A 14,271-nucleotide genomic window follows, 5' to 3' on the forward strand; every position below is an offset into this window, starting at 1 on the left:
TTCATAGTATTTTTTTATTTTTTTATCTTTTTTTTTTTCGTATACGACGTTACCATTGTATAATGAGACAAAATTATGCTGAAACAGAACCCCCACTCTGGAGATGGTGATGATTATGAGCTGGGAGGAAAAGGTTACAGAGGGGATTCACTTTCATTTAATTTATTTATATAGTTTGGAAGCTTTCTTTCCCCTGGAATAATACATTTAACAATAGGTGCATATTAATGATCATATTTATAGTTCTTGTTTGGGTCGTTCAAAGTTATTTACATGATTTTAATGATGCTCCCAAAATTAAATTTAAATTGTAACTTAAATGAAGTGAATTAGTCCTTTTTTGGATGAATTGCTGAATAAGAAGCATTAGATTATAATTACTAGGTTCTAGTATATGGTGACATCAAGATTAGATGTTTAGTTTAATTTTGGTAGTCTTTATATTTCACGGATTATACATGCTTCTTAACAAGTTAAACTTCTTTAATTGTTCACTTATTGTGTATACTTAATCATGATTTCAAATTACAATTAGATGTAGGAGGACAACACAGCTCATTATTTATTGATACCAATAGATTCCGAAAATGAATAATTGGGTTACAGCTATATTTATTTTTATTAAGAAAGGTGAAATTTATCCTAACGACTTATGTCGGCTTCCACCAATTATTATTTCACATTTTATTGGGTAATAATGCTAAAATGGGACATCACAATTTCTTCATGTTCACTCTTGGAAAAAGTGAAAAACAAATATATAAATATTATATGAGCAATACAATAGAATTGGGACACATATTGAAGCACGATGTCTATTACTGAATCTGTAATTCTTGTCTTCTTTATTTTTGTTGTATGAATTGATAAAGTTTTCCAAAAGTGAGGGACATGTAAGTACTTATGTAGAGGCAACACTCGATTTTATACTATACTTTTACTATGGATAATATTTTGTTGTAAAATAGAAAGAGGAATATTGCTTGTCATATCTGTACATTGTCGTGTTTTCTTTACTTTGTTTAGCTTATAATTTAAGAGAATTCTTGATTTTGTTGTTGTGATTGAATTATTTGAATAGTTTTGATGCAGTTCATTTTAATTTATAGTAAGTTTCCTATTTAGTTAGAAGGGACTCATTTTTTTGCTAAATAATACTCCTAGTACTTCAATAATTTTTTTACTCCACTTCACCTTGACTTTATTTTTATTTTTTAAAATTGAAAATATGTATAGTCCACTCCTAAGGTTATTTTTCGTGGACTGAATAAGTATATAAATCTCTGTCTCTCATTCAAAATGATCACATTCTTGAACGATACGAGATTTCCGATGGAGTTGTTGAACATATTAAAGTAGACTGAAATAATCAGACATTTTAAAGAGACAAACTCTTTACTAAATATGAAAATATAATATCTTAGTTCTGATTGTTTATGAAAAAATACGAAATATGAGCACATTTTATGTTTATAAAAAAATGATCATATTCTTGAATGACACGTCATTTCAAATGGAGTTGTTAAATGTGTTAAAATAGAGGAAAACAATTAGATTTTTTAAAACAACAAACTCTTTACACTATATATGAAAATATAAGAAAAAAGATACATATATTCCAAGTGAAAAGCTATATAGCACAAAGTACAAACAAACAAACAAACCCATCTCCCTAAATCTCAGCCACCAATTTAGCATGTGATTCCATGGTTGGATGCAGCTGCCCTACTCACCAAATCATTATGTCACAATAATTTAATTATGAAAAATTCAATAAATCAAATTAAATTGATAAAATATAAACCAGCTTTAAAATACAACAAACAAACATACAAATAAATGCTGGAATAAATGTAATTGTTGTGGCCTTCATTTATTTGTATCATCCATTACACTGAACTTAGGAAACAGAAATAAATAGGCATTAAATGATTTTTTTCCCAATGCCCTAAATTTATTTTCTAGTAGTTTAAAAAAAGGAAATCCTACACATCAAAACAAACAAATAGTGATACTAATAATGAATTGAATAAACACTATATGACCATTTTATCAGAGGTACATTACTTATAAATATGTTGAAGGAAGAAAGGAAGGAAAAAAAAAAAAAACCACGGGCTTAACGTGGGCCGTAGTCGAGATTCTCCCAAGCGAATGGAACGACACAGCCAACGTAAGGGTGCCCTCTCAGGAAGACGCAGACACAGACGCACACAGCAGCAACGAGGAGCATTGAATGGATGTAAGGTTGTTGGAGCAATCCTTTCGAGCCTTTATATCGTTTGCTCTGTAGTCGATACCCTACAACTGCACATCTGGAGCATCTCCCGTTCTTCACCTCGACTTCCAATGGCTTCCTCTCCTTTTCTATCTCCACACACACCTCCCCGTTTCTTGTTTCTGCAACCTTGCGCGCCACAAGGTCGTTGTATGAATGATTGTTCCTCATCAGGGCGTATGCATGTGGAGATAATCCGTTCACATCCAACGCAGAATTCCAGCTCTGCAGCCCAATCTGTATGAAAACATATGGAGAGAAATGTTAAGAAACCAATCTGCAGTTTCGGTTTTTTTACCATTGAGGGGTGAAAACGAAATGGTGTTACCTCCATAGGATCGCTTATTAGGGCATCGATCAAGTCTTCTGAGGAAGTTGCAGACGCGGCCAAATGCAAGGGTGTGAGACCGCCAGGTCCGGCTAAATTAGGTGCGAATATGTACTTCTCAGAAGCATCATCAGGGTCGATAACGGAGTAATGGACAAGCAAATCAACCATCCTTCGGGACCTCCTTCTCACTGCCCGGTTCAAGGGGTGGATTTCCCATAGCATTGCCATAGACTCCGTTACTAACCCTTTCCTGCCCATGTTTAGTTCTAGCAGGATGTCCAGGAGAGTTTTCACCAAAGCACAAAAGTCGTGCTCGACAGCAAATATGAGGAGAAATTTGAACCGATTAAGCCTGTAATCTGGGACCACGAACAATGTAGAGTTTCTCTTTCTCTGGAACAGCCATCCGAGTTCATCCAAGAAATGCACAACTTCTTCCCTAGACCAGGACCTTCCTGTACTCTCAACGTGAGCATTGCCATTAATATGAGGCTCAAGGAGCCTCAACTCATGGCAGATGGTTTTATCAGCTATGATTACCGGGAAAGTGGTGCCTCTAAAACTATTTTCGACCTGTAAATATTCAGAACGTCAATGATCCACATGCAGTCCTTTCTCTTTTTTTTTTAGGAACTGAAAGCTTTCAAAATTGCTACCTCAATAAAGCAGCGACCAAGCATGTTACTCGTTGTTCCATCTATCTTAAAGCTACTCAAGTTGATTTCATCAAGTGCACCATCTTGGGACGATGATGCTCTAACTTCTTCAATATTATATCCATCTGCATGTGTGCAGTGCACTCTGCATACACAACGAAAGTTGCATGATCAAATAAAACGACGAATTAACAATTACAGCTCAACAAAATACCAATCACACATACTTGGTCCCTGGAGCTGTCAAACCTCTTCCCCTCAATACAAGAGAGGTCTCTTCCCCGGAAATAACAGCAACAGGAGACACTGATATCAGTTCTGGCATAGCAAAGCCTTTCCATGTTTTACAGAGACGGATCTTCCCTGAAGATGCAAAAGAAATTTATAATTATTAAAAGAAGCACAACGGAAAGGGAAAAATTGGCAACACCCTCAGTCCAGTAAATGACCTAAAACCTTCAGTTGCTGGACCGACTGACAAAGAAATATAAAAACAGCAAACTTACCATCTTTATGGGAAGCCATTTGTCTCTCAGTACAAACCAAAAATCTTCCATTTCCCCAGAAGCTTACATCAACACCTTTTACTAAAGAACCGAGACAATCAAAAAGGTTTTCTTCTATCTGCAGAAGGGGCAGAAAGCTGGTCAACAAAAGCCACACTACACTAGCCAAGTATATTCATAGAAATGCGCTCACGTGATCCCAGGCGTATAATGGCATTGATAGATACAATGAGAGGACTATGCAACCAGGCCTGATAAAGCTCTCCATTTCTGATGGACTGTTTGAAAGCCAATTGAATATCTGAAAGTAGAGACATCACATGTCATTAGGTCTTGCCCACAGGCCATGAAATTGTGAACATAGCCGAATAAAAGCAGCATATACCAACCTGAGTCCGTAAGGAGCCAGGTAAATGGCTAGGATCCTTGTCAAATAGTTTGAAAATGATTCGGCCAGTGCGATCCTAGTAGAGAGATGTAAAATCTGTTAAAATATGCTAGGTAAACTATGAAAATAAGTCATGACTAAAAGTTTGGTAAAGATACCAAGATAATGGTACGTGAGGTACCTGAGCATCAGAATTCAGGCTGGATGGTGAATGATCATTCCCGGAAGATGTATAGCCAGCTTGGTATGGGGAACTTTGAATCGAAGCATTTTCAACAGGCTGAATTGAGCCACCAAAAAGACAAAGCGATGTACTGCACCCATTGCTTACGGTTGATTTCGCACGTGCAAGTTCATCTTCACTATTCGAAAAATGATTGCTCCTCGTTGTTTCTCTCGAAGTCTGCATTGGGAATAGATCACGCACAAGAGGTGGTGAAGATGTGGGTGATATATCTTGTGAAGGATTACTACTGTTGGATGAAGGATAGCTTGCATTTAACGGCAACTTCCTTGAACTATTATCTTCAGGTGAGGAACTAAACAACTGTAAATCCAGACTTGGTGATGTCTCTGGAACATGACAATCTACTTCCTCCATGGGTGAAGGATGGCAGCTTGCACTACTCCACTCACCTACAACAGAGGGAAACTCCACAACAGATCCTTTTTGTGTATCTAGACGTGCAGCATTGTCAACTTCAGGTGATTTACTCTTTTCAAACTCACTTTTATCTTTGCTTGGCTGAGATTGAATTTCTAAGGCATCAGAAGGCATTCCAGGAGCACCTGAAAGACCAGCAAGTAAGTCCATGGTTGATGGGGAAGAAGCATTTGCACTCATTTGGTTCTGATTTCCAGAATTTGTATGATCGGATACACTTCCACTTGTAGTCTTCAAATGAGGCAGCTTGGCTGCTAAGATTTCCGGTAATGAATTTATTTTACTAAGAATTTGGACCAGCTGATTGTTATCAGGTATAGAGGAGAATTTAGCCTTCCCGTCCTCAGGGTTCCCTGTGATTTACAGAAATCAGCAATTCGCAGCATATCTAATGAGTAGATGCGAGTACTTCAAAGGACAACATAAGAGCTACAATCATAATTTATAGCAAGAACAGGATAGAGATTACATCTTAGTTGAAATCACCTAACAGCCAAAAAAACCATTAGTAGCTAATATTATAGTACCTTGTGGACGAGTTAGTGCCGCCAGTAAATTGATGACATCCACCTCACAATTGATATCATTGGGGGCACCACTGGGAACTGGCGCCTGTGGAGTAGCTTCTTCAGGCTGAGTTTTCCTCCTCCTCCTATTATGTCCAGCAAGCCTGCGCCTACAGCTTCTTTTTCCATCATCAAATTCAGCAAGAGGGTGAAACCTGTTAAAAACACATGTGCCATCATTTACTGAAACATCTCCAAGTGGAAACCTAGACTACATCCTCTGAGGCCAATAACCTTCGTGAAGTGAAGATAAAATGCAAAACCAATAAGACAATCCACAATGGTTAATGAAAATGATCAATATCACGAACCTACTGCACTGTTGGCAGAATCTTTGCATCTGTTTTCCCACTAAAGCTTTACCAGCTTTGCTGTGCACCTCACACACCTTGTGTCGCCGGTGATAGTCCTTGGCAGTAGAGAGATCTTCCTTGCAATCATCCACTTGACAAAGTGGACGGTTAGCAGTACCAGGTGATCCTGACCTTACTCTCTTGCTCGGCCTGGACACAGGTTGTGTCTCTTCCATTAAATTCATGCTACCATGGCTGCCATTGCTCACGGCTTGTTGTTCTCCACCTCCAAGCTTCAGTAGAAGATTTTCATCATCTTTTCCGAGTTGATTATGCTCTGAGGGATTCAAAGCACTATTCTGAACTTCTTTGTTCCTTGTCAAATCAAGTGGCACATGTGCCCCTCTTATCACTTGGTTTCCTTCACATGGCAATGGTCTAGCAATAAACCTTGAACTATCCCAGTCCCAGGACTTCGAATTCCAATTATCAGGAGTGTTCTGAGTAACGTAGCCAGAAGGATAAAAAGGCACACTACGTTTCTTCACTATTGGATGTGGATTGCAAAATCTCTGCGCTCGTGCTTGGTGGATGGCAACTGGGGAAGCTACTTTTGCACCTGCCTCTTCCATTGGAACGAGATCACAACTTTATTAACTCCTGAAAAAAGAGAACACAACTTCATTATCCAAAATTATCAATGTCGAGGAACTAAACACAATTTCAGAGGGAGCAAGAAGAAAGATAAGAATGTCCAGTTACCATATTTGTAACATTTGTAACAGAAGTTGGAAAAATCCAGGCAAACTTGAATGTGTATACCACCTAACTCCCAACCAGCCAGTCATAAACTAGATCATTTTAACATGACAAAAGTATAACAGGATAGATGTGTAACCATTCCGATTCAAGCATAACATTCTGTTAGCGTTGCCCCATCAAATTTGTTACCTTTCCCCATACTACCCATATCTCCTCAATTTGAAGTAAGGAAGACAATAAATTGGAAACGAGAAGAAACTCAGTCAAGTAATTGATGGCTAAACTAGGGATTTTGACCCAAAAAGAAGAAGAAGAAGAAGAAGAAGAAGAGATAATAACAACATAGAATATTAACTCAAAACTTCAAAGGATTATCAATCCCAGTATTACGCAAAAAATTCTCGAAAACTCGACCTAATTCTAGCTCAAGCTAGTCGCCAAAGGAATTAAACGGAAACAACAAATTCAGCACAGTCCAATCAGAATCGAAAAAATGAGGTCAACAAAAGGTTAAATCCGTACAACAATCACCAAAATTCTCGAAAAACTCAACCTAATTCTAGCTGAAGCTAGTCGCCAAGGGAATTAAACGGAAACAACAACAAATTCAGTGCAGTCCAATCAGAATCGAGGTCAACAAAAGGTGAAATCAGTACAGTAATCACCAATCACACACATACAAACGGAAGACGGAAGAAAAGACAGCACCTTTACGGATCAAAGCAATTCATCTCCAAATTATTCGGTTTCGATTCGACTATTCAACATCAGAGTCAAGATTTCTGACTCCACAGCTACAATCAATCATCGCCGCCTTCGTCTCCGATGAGTCAACCGAGTGGATTTTTTTTCAAGGGGTTTTGCAGTAGAATTGGAGAGGAATTCAAAAGGACGGATTGAATCTTGAAAACTGAAGAAAGTGAGGAGAGATCTGCGAAGGAAAAGAAGGAGAAAGGAAGCAAAAATGAAAGGATTGAAGACTTCTCTCTCTATATTTTCTGCACAACTCTCTCTTTTACTTTTCTTCTTCGTACTTTCGTTTCATTTTGTTTGTTGCTTTCTTTGTTTCACATTTACCTTTGCTTTGTTCTCTTCTTTCCACACACCTTTTTTTTTAATTAGGGATGTTAAAACTTAAAACGGTTCGAAAACCCGCGTGCTGACTCGCATTTAATTAGTTGGCACACGAATAGCCGAGTAGGATTGATCCAAAATCCGATAAACTAGATTAATGAGAAAGAAAAGGTATTAAAACAGTCCAAAAACGCGCGTGCTGACTCGCATTTAATTAGGGGCCACACGAGTAGCCGAGTAGGATTGATCCGATATCCAATAAGCTAGATTAATGGGAAAGAAAAGGTGTTAAAACAGTCCGAAAACGCGCGTGTTAACTCGCATTTAATTAGGGGGCACACGAATAGCCGAGTAGGACTGATCCGAAATCCGATAAGCTAGATTAATGGATTGGTCGTGGGTGCAACTATTAACTATTTTTGTCGTTTGTGTTTTGTCAACCGATTTTTATTTATAATTATATGTTTTACATTATTATTATTATTATTATTATTATTATTATTATTATTATTATTATACAAAATAATTGAAAATTTCAAATTCATTATAAGAAGTATTAAGAATTCATTATAAGTAGTTTAAACCATCTAAATGTGTTTACATTTTATTTAAATTGTATAAATTTAAATTATATTTTTATCATGTCAATCATAACATATTTATAGGTTTGTGTTAAAATGACAACCCATCTTAAAGTGACACCGTGACACCACTTATACAACAATATTATAAACGCTACACAGCAATATTACAAACACTACACAACAATCTATAATTGCTGCATAGTGTGTCGGATATTGCTGGACAAGAAAAAATTGTTGGATAAAGACCAGTAAATTGTTGGCCGTCTTTTTCAGATTTTTTTTCCCACGTGGCGGCTTATTATTCGTCCATGTGTACAAATGATTGGCCAGGAATGGTGATATGGTGTTATTTTAAGGGGTGGTGGCACCCTAACATGCCCCCATATTTATATCTTTAAATAAATTATTTGTTCTTTATTTATTTTACTTTTATTCAATATCTAAATTTTTTTCAAGTACTACACTTTAAATGCGTTTGAATTTAACTATGTATTCTGAAATTCTTTCAATTATATATTTAGGAATCTATAAATATAAATTCTAGTTTTAGACATTAAATTTATAATTTCTTATTAATTTCTACACACACATAAATTCGTAACAAATTGATTTGGCTCTGGATTTTTTTCATATTTTTTGGAGTGATTGGTTTTTTTTATGGAAAATGAAATATGATAGAGGAGGCATCTCAAGTTTTTTATCTCGAGTTAAAAAACCGATGAATAAGAGTACATAATACAGAACAAAAGTCAAGCCAGTGAAATAAGAAAACAAAACCCTATTTAAGAACCTAAAACAATAGAAAATGTCACATTAATTATAGTAGTTTACTCTTGGTAATAGTCAATACATTTGAAATTTAAACATAGACATGTCATTTTTTTCAACCTCCATCTCGTTTAAAGTCTCCATTTTATCTTCTCAAAATAAAACCCTAACTAATTTAATTATTTATATAGTACAACACATGGAAGAGAATTAATAAAGTGTCTCATATAAATAAATTGGCAATTTTCACCTTTTCACACACGTTATTCTAAGTTATAATACTATGAATTTTGAGGTGTGAGGGCACGTGTGTTGGTGGAATGAATGAATTGTTAATGATAAATTAGCTTAATTGCGTAGTTGAAATAAAGTAATGAAACGACTTACCATAATTAAATGAAATGGGCCAACTAAGATCTAATAGACAAATCATGAATGACTCTCTTCACTTGTTGCTTTCTTTGTGCTCTTCATCATCACTCACTTTCTTCATCTCACCATATGATTAAAATACATACTATATCACTATAATATGTATGCTCTTATTTTATCCATACATAATTTGTGGAGTATAGTTTCCTTTTAATAAAATACATCACTAGCTAGAAATGTTATGATAAGGAGAGTGAGAGGGCTAGCTTGTGATGTGATGTATGTATAAAACTTCAAGATTTCTACTATTATTTGAAAAAAGATTTAATTCCAAAGTGGAATCTAGATGGAATTAATGTTGAGTGTGTCATCCATCGAAATGTCATTTTTTGCATGTGTTGTTGACTAACACAATCAAATACTACAATTGTTTTCGAAATATACACACTACATCCTTTTTAAAATTTGATATATTTTCTTTAACCAACCAAAGATTCATGAATTGAAATCCTAATGTATAAAGATACAAATGTTCAATGGTAGCAAGAATTTCTAGAAATATATGGAACATTTTAATTCCGAACGAAGAACCATTTTCAAATAGTGTTCGATCAATTACATGTTACTCAATAAGGTCATCAACAAAACAGTTTGTCTAAGCCATTTTGTCTTTTGTAAAATCACTTATTTTTTCATCCTAATTCCTCGAGGAATCTTAGGATTCCCACTGATTAGCTTTCAATTCACTTCTTACTATCAAAACGTGCATCACCGACATCCTCTCTTTCAAAGAAGGGCATTTCAAATCATAGTTTATGTCTTTTTTTTTTATTTTTCTATTGAATATATTAACAATATTGCATAAAATCACATAAAAAAAATTATTTGCTCCTTAAAAATCATCAATATTAATACCTCCGTCCCAAGATAAATGACTCACATTCCTTTTTGGGACGTCCCAAGATAAGTGACTCATTTCCTTTTTTGGTGTTCTCTCTCCTATTTTCTCTCTCTACTTTATTAACTCTCTTACTTTATTTACTTTCCATTCTACTAATAAAACTTCATTTCCTTAAATCATGTACCGAAAAGTTTGTGCTCACTTATCTTGGGATCGAGGGAGTATAATTATAGTAGTAGTAATAATTTGAAAGGGGGAAAAGTGAAATTATGTTAAGACATGAAATGACAATTGCCAATATGGGTATGGATATGGATGAGCATAGTTACAGGGGGGCTTAACCTATATTCATATTTATTCATCGTACAACTCTACGTACTATTTCATTATTTAATGTATTGACTAATCAACCATCATATCATATCATGTGACAGCTCCTCAATTGCCTCTCTCTCTATTCATATATGAATATATATAAAATCAGCACTAGACCCCCACCTATGTCATCATTATTTTATTTATGACTGGTACTTGTAAATTTCGTTATACTCCTTCAATTTATGACTGTATAAGAGTTGAGAAATGGAAGTGCATTTGCAATTATTATTCACAATAAAAGCAACCTAACATTCAATGATTATACTTTATCGGAAGCCCATCATGAATATTGGAAAGCCCAACACAATAAACCCCATCAGGCCAAGCCCACTTCTGCTGAAATCCAAAAAAAAGGGACAATTACCAATTGGATTCTAGCTTTTGTGTAATCACATACCTTAATTTTGAAGTTGGTAATGTGTCTCCATATTTCTATTTTGTGGTGAATTAAATTTTGTAAAGAGTATTGTATATTTGTATTTAGTATAAATACTAGGAAGCATAAGGTCATGTTTGTTGTTTGTATAAAACTAGTTGTTTTAGTGAGTGTAGAATATAAGAAGTTAATAGAATAAGGAATGAACTAAGATGCTAAAATAAACATACTTATAATTAAGAGTGAACTTCAAAAATGGTCCATGGACTTTAAAAATATCACCAGTAGTCTCTGGACTAAGGGTTAATATAAAAAACGGTCCTTTTGCACTGTTTCGAGATGAAAATGCCCTTTTGAGGGGTTTTGGGGGGTTTGGGCAATTTGGTCTTTTTACACTTTTAACTAGGGATGTCAATCGGGCCAACCCTATTCGGGTTGCGGGTCAATCGGATGCGAGCTAATCGGATTGTATTTTCTTCGGGTTATAAAAGTTCAACCCTAACCCTAGAAGCTCGGGTTTCGGGCTAGCCCAGCGGGCTAATCGGGTTGCTATCGATAAAATTAACATGCGATCAATCCAATAAATAATGGTGAAAATTAGTTATATTTATAAAATGTAAAATATTTTATTATGATATATTTGAGATATATGCTTAAACTCAAACATAAACAACATCATATACTAATATTTGAGATTTATGCAAAACAAAACATAAACATCAAGAAATTTTAAAGCATGTTTTAGAAATTTAAATATATTTTTTAGTGAATTTGAAGTTTCTAATTAATATATCTATTATTATGTTAATAAAAATTTAATACTCCATTTATATATTTAATATATAAAATTGAAAGTTATTTTTTTAGTAATCTATATCATAAAATAATAAATGAAGTGTCGAATTAGAGTCAAACAGATAGAACAATAAAAATTTTATCGGGTTTTCGGGCCAGCCCATCGGGTTTTCGGGTCTGGCCCTAACGGGTTGCGGACTAATCGAGTGCGGGCTAATCGGGCTATAATTTTATCGGGCTAGAAATTTTCAGCCATAACCCTATAAATTTGGCGGGCTATTCGGGCCGGCCCACGGGTTGCGGGCTACATTGACATCCCTACTTTTAACAGTTTAAATCTGATATTATTACAGTTATGTACTAAATCGATATTATTTCAAAATTATCATTCTTCTTCCCTTTTGTCATCCTTCACTTTGTTTCTTTATTTCAATATTAGATTTAATTTATAAAATTAAATTTTAAATTTCAGTTTTTAAATATCAATAAATTTTTTTAATTATAAAAATTATTAAATAACAAAAATTAATTATCATAATCAATATTTGATAGTGTCTAATATTTAATGAATAAGATATGACAACACCTTAGTTTTAATCATAAATAGATCATATAACACGATTTATTCTGAAATAAATATGCATCTAATGTAAGACTAATATAATTTTCATTTATTAATTTGAAAACAATCAAAATGACTAGAAAATTTCAACAAAAATACTCCTATATAAAATTTTTAGTCAACTTCATAATATTCAATCACAAACAATTATAACAATCGAACGAAGGCTAAATAGAATAGCTCATATTTTTCCATCATTGTTAATATTATTTTTCTGTACTTTTTCAATTCAGCTGAATATTATATTAAATAACAAAAATTAATAGTTTTAATCAATATTTATAGTGTCCATGAATTAATAGTTTTAATTAAAAAAATTTATTGATATATAAAAATCAAAATTTAAAATTTAATTTTATAAATTAAATCTAATATTGAAATAAAGAAACAAAGTGGAGGATGAAAAAAGGGAAGAAGAATGATAATTTTGAAATAATATCAGATTTAGTACATAACTAAAATAATATCAGATTTAAATGTTAAAAGTGTAAAAAGACCAAATTGCCCAAACCCCCCAAAATCCCTCAAAATGGCATTTTCGTCTCGAAACAGTGCAAAAGGACCGTTTTTGATATTAACCCTTAGTCCAGGGACTACTGGTGATATTTTTAAAGTCCAGGGACCATTTTCGAGATAAACCCATAGTCCAGGGACCCTTTTTTAAGTTCACTCTATAATTAATTAATGGACATAGTAATTGAATCCAAGATGAATCCAATATACATATATAAGTGGGTATAAGTGGGGTTATGTTAGGTTGAGATTTTTTAGATTAATTAAGAATTGAGATTTATTTTCAGCCACTCATCCACAACATTTTTAAAATGTCAACTGCAAGTAGATTATTTCAACTCGGGGGGTATTATCGTCAATAGCCTGCATGTCAAATGTCAACAACTTATAGTTGACATAATTATATGTGTATAGTTGACATGAATTGTATATGTAGTTGACATAATTGTATATGTAGTTGACATGGATTGTACACATAGTTGATATTATATGTGTAGTTGATATGAATTGTACTCCCTCCGTTTCGCGGTAGTAGAGGCGTTTCTTTTCGGCACGGGATTTAAGAAAAATTGTGTTAAGTGGGTTAAATAAAGAAAGAATAAAGTAGAAATTGAAAAAGGTAGAGAGATGAAGAAAGAATAAATTAAGAGAGAGTAAAGTAAGAGATAAGAAATGTGTTGACTTTTGCTATAAAAGTAAATGACTCAACTACTATGGAACGTACCGAAATGACAAAATGACTCAACTACCGCGGAACGGAGGGAGTATATGTAGTTGACATTATATGTGTGTAGTTGACAAAAAAAAAATTAAATTTTTAAAAAATCATTTTTTTTACAAAAATAAAATTAAAAAAAGTATTTATTGAATAAAATGTACCATGAAATTACCATTCTGCCCTTTCATAATTAATTAATCTAAAAATATTTTTCACGTGGCAAATTCTGGACCACTCATTTAATAAAAATGAGTGGCTGATAATGCATCTCAATTCTCAATTATGCTAAAAAATCTCAATTGATCACAACCCTATATAAGTCCGTGTAAAAATATATTTTATCCTAGTCAACGTAAGTGAAAGGGAGAACTAAAATTTAAGGGCGTGCTTGGTAGGAATGATTAGGTCAGGGCAAATCTATATGGAAGGTTAAAATTTATTATATCAATGTTATTTTCTCCGAATTAAAAAATTTATTTTATATTCTTCTTTAAATGCCCCTACTTATTACTCCCTCCGTCCAGGCTAAGATGACACATTCCTTAGCCGGCACGGGATTTTAGGAGTTATTAGTTAATGTGTTTAATTGGAGAGAGAAAAGATGGGTGGAAGTATTAAAATAGAGAGAGAAAAGGTGGGTGGAAGTATTAAAATAGAGAGAGAAAGAAAGATGAATATTTTAATAGGGGTGAAAAAAAGTGATTGGGTATATTAATTGGAGAGAGA

The 14,271-nt window shown here is 34.0% G+C and overlaps 1 protein-coding gene across 3 annotated transcripts; it reads right to left on the reverse strand.

Moving 5' to 3' along the window:
* Positions 1–1,848: 1,848 nt before the first annotated feature.
* LOC125220195 (squamosa promoter-binding-like protein 14) lies at positions 1,849–7,488 on the reverse strand. 3 transcript variants are annotated; one of them, XM_048122353.1, is made up of 12 exons: positions 7,153–7,488; positions 5,701–6,342; positions 5,351–5,544; positions 4,889–5,176; positions 4,341–4,795; positions 4,161–4,235; positions 3,965–4,072; positions 3,772–3,889; positions 3,493–3,628; positions 3,266–3,410; positions 2,607–3,182; positions 1,849–2,515 (listed from the first exon to the last, which is right to left on the reverse strand). In XM_048122353.1, the coding sequence occupies exons 2-12, from the start codon at positions 6,312–6,314 to the stop codon at positions 2,120–2,122; spliced, it is 3,105 nt and encodes a 1,034-aa protein (XP_047978310.1). In that variant the 5' UTR covers positions 6,315–6,342; positions 7,153–7,488; the 3' UTR covers positions 1,849–2,119. The 3 variants fall into 3 exon arrangements, with proteins under 3 accessions (XP_047978310.1, XP_047978308.1, XP_047978309.1); XM_048122351.1 differs by having other exon boundaries at positions 4,341–5,176; XM_048122352.1 differs by lacking the exon at positions 7,153–7,488 and adding an exon at positions 6,445–7,052 and having other exon boundaries at positions 4,341–5,176.
* Between the last annotated feature and the right edge of the window lie 6,783 nt (positions 7,489–14,271).

Source organism: Salvia hispanica, chromosome 4 (genome assembly GCF_023119035.1).
Source record: "Salvia hispanica cultivar TCC Black 2014 chromosome 4, UniMelb_Shisp_WGS_1.0, whole genome shotgun sequence".
Classification (NCBI taxonomy): domain Eukaryota; kingdom Viridiplantae; phylum Streptophyta; class Magnoliopsida; order Lamiales; family Lamiaceae; genus Salvia; species Salvia hispanica.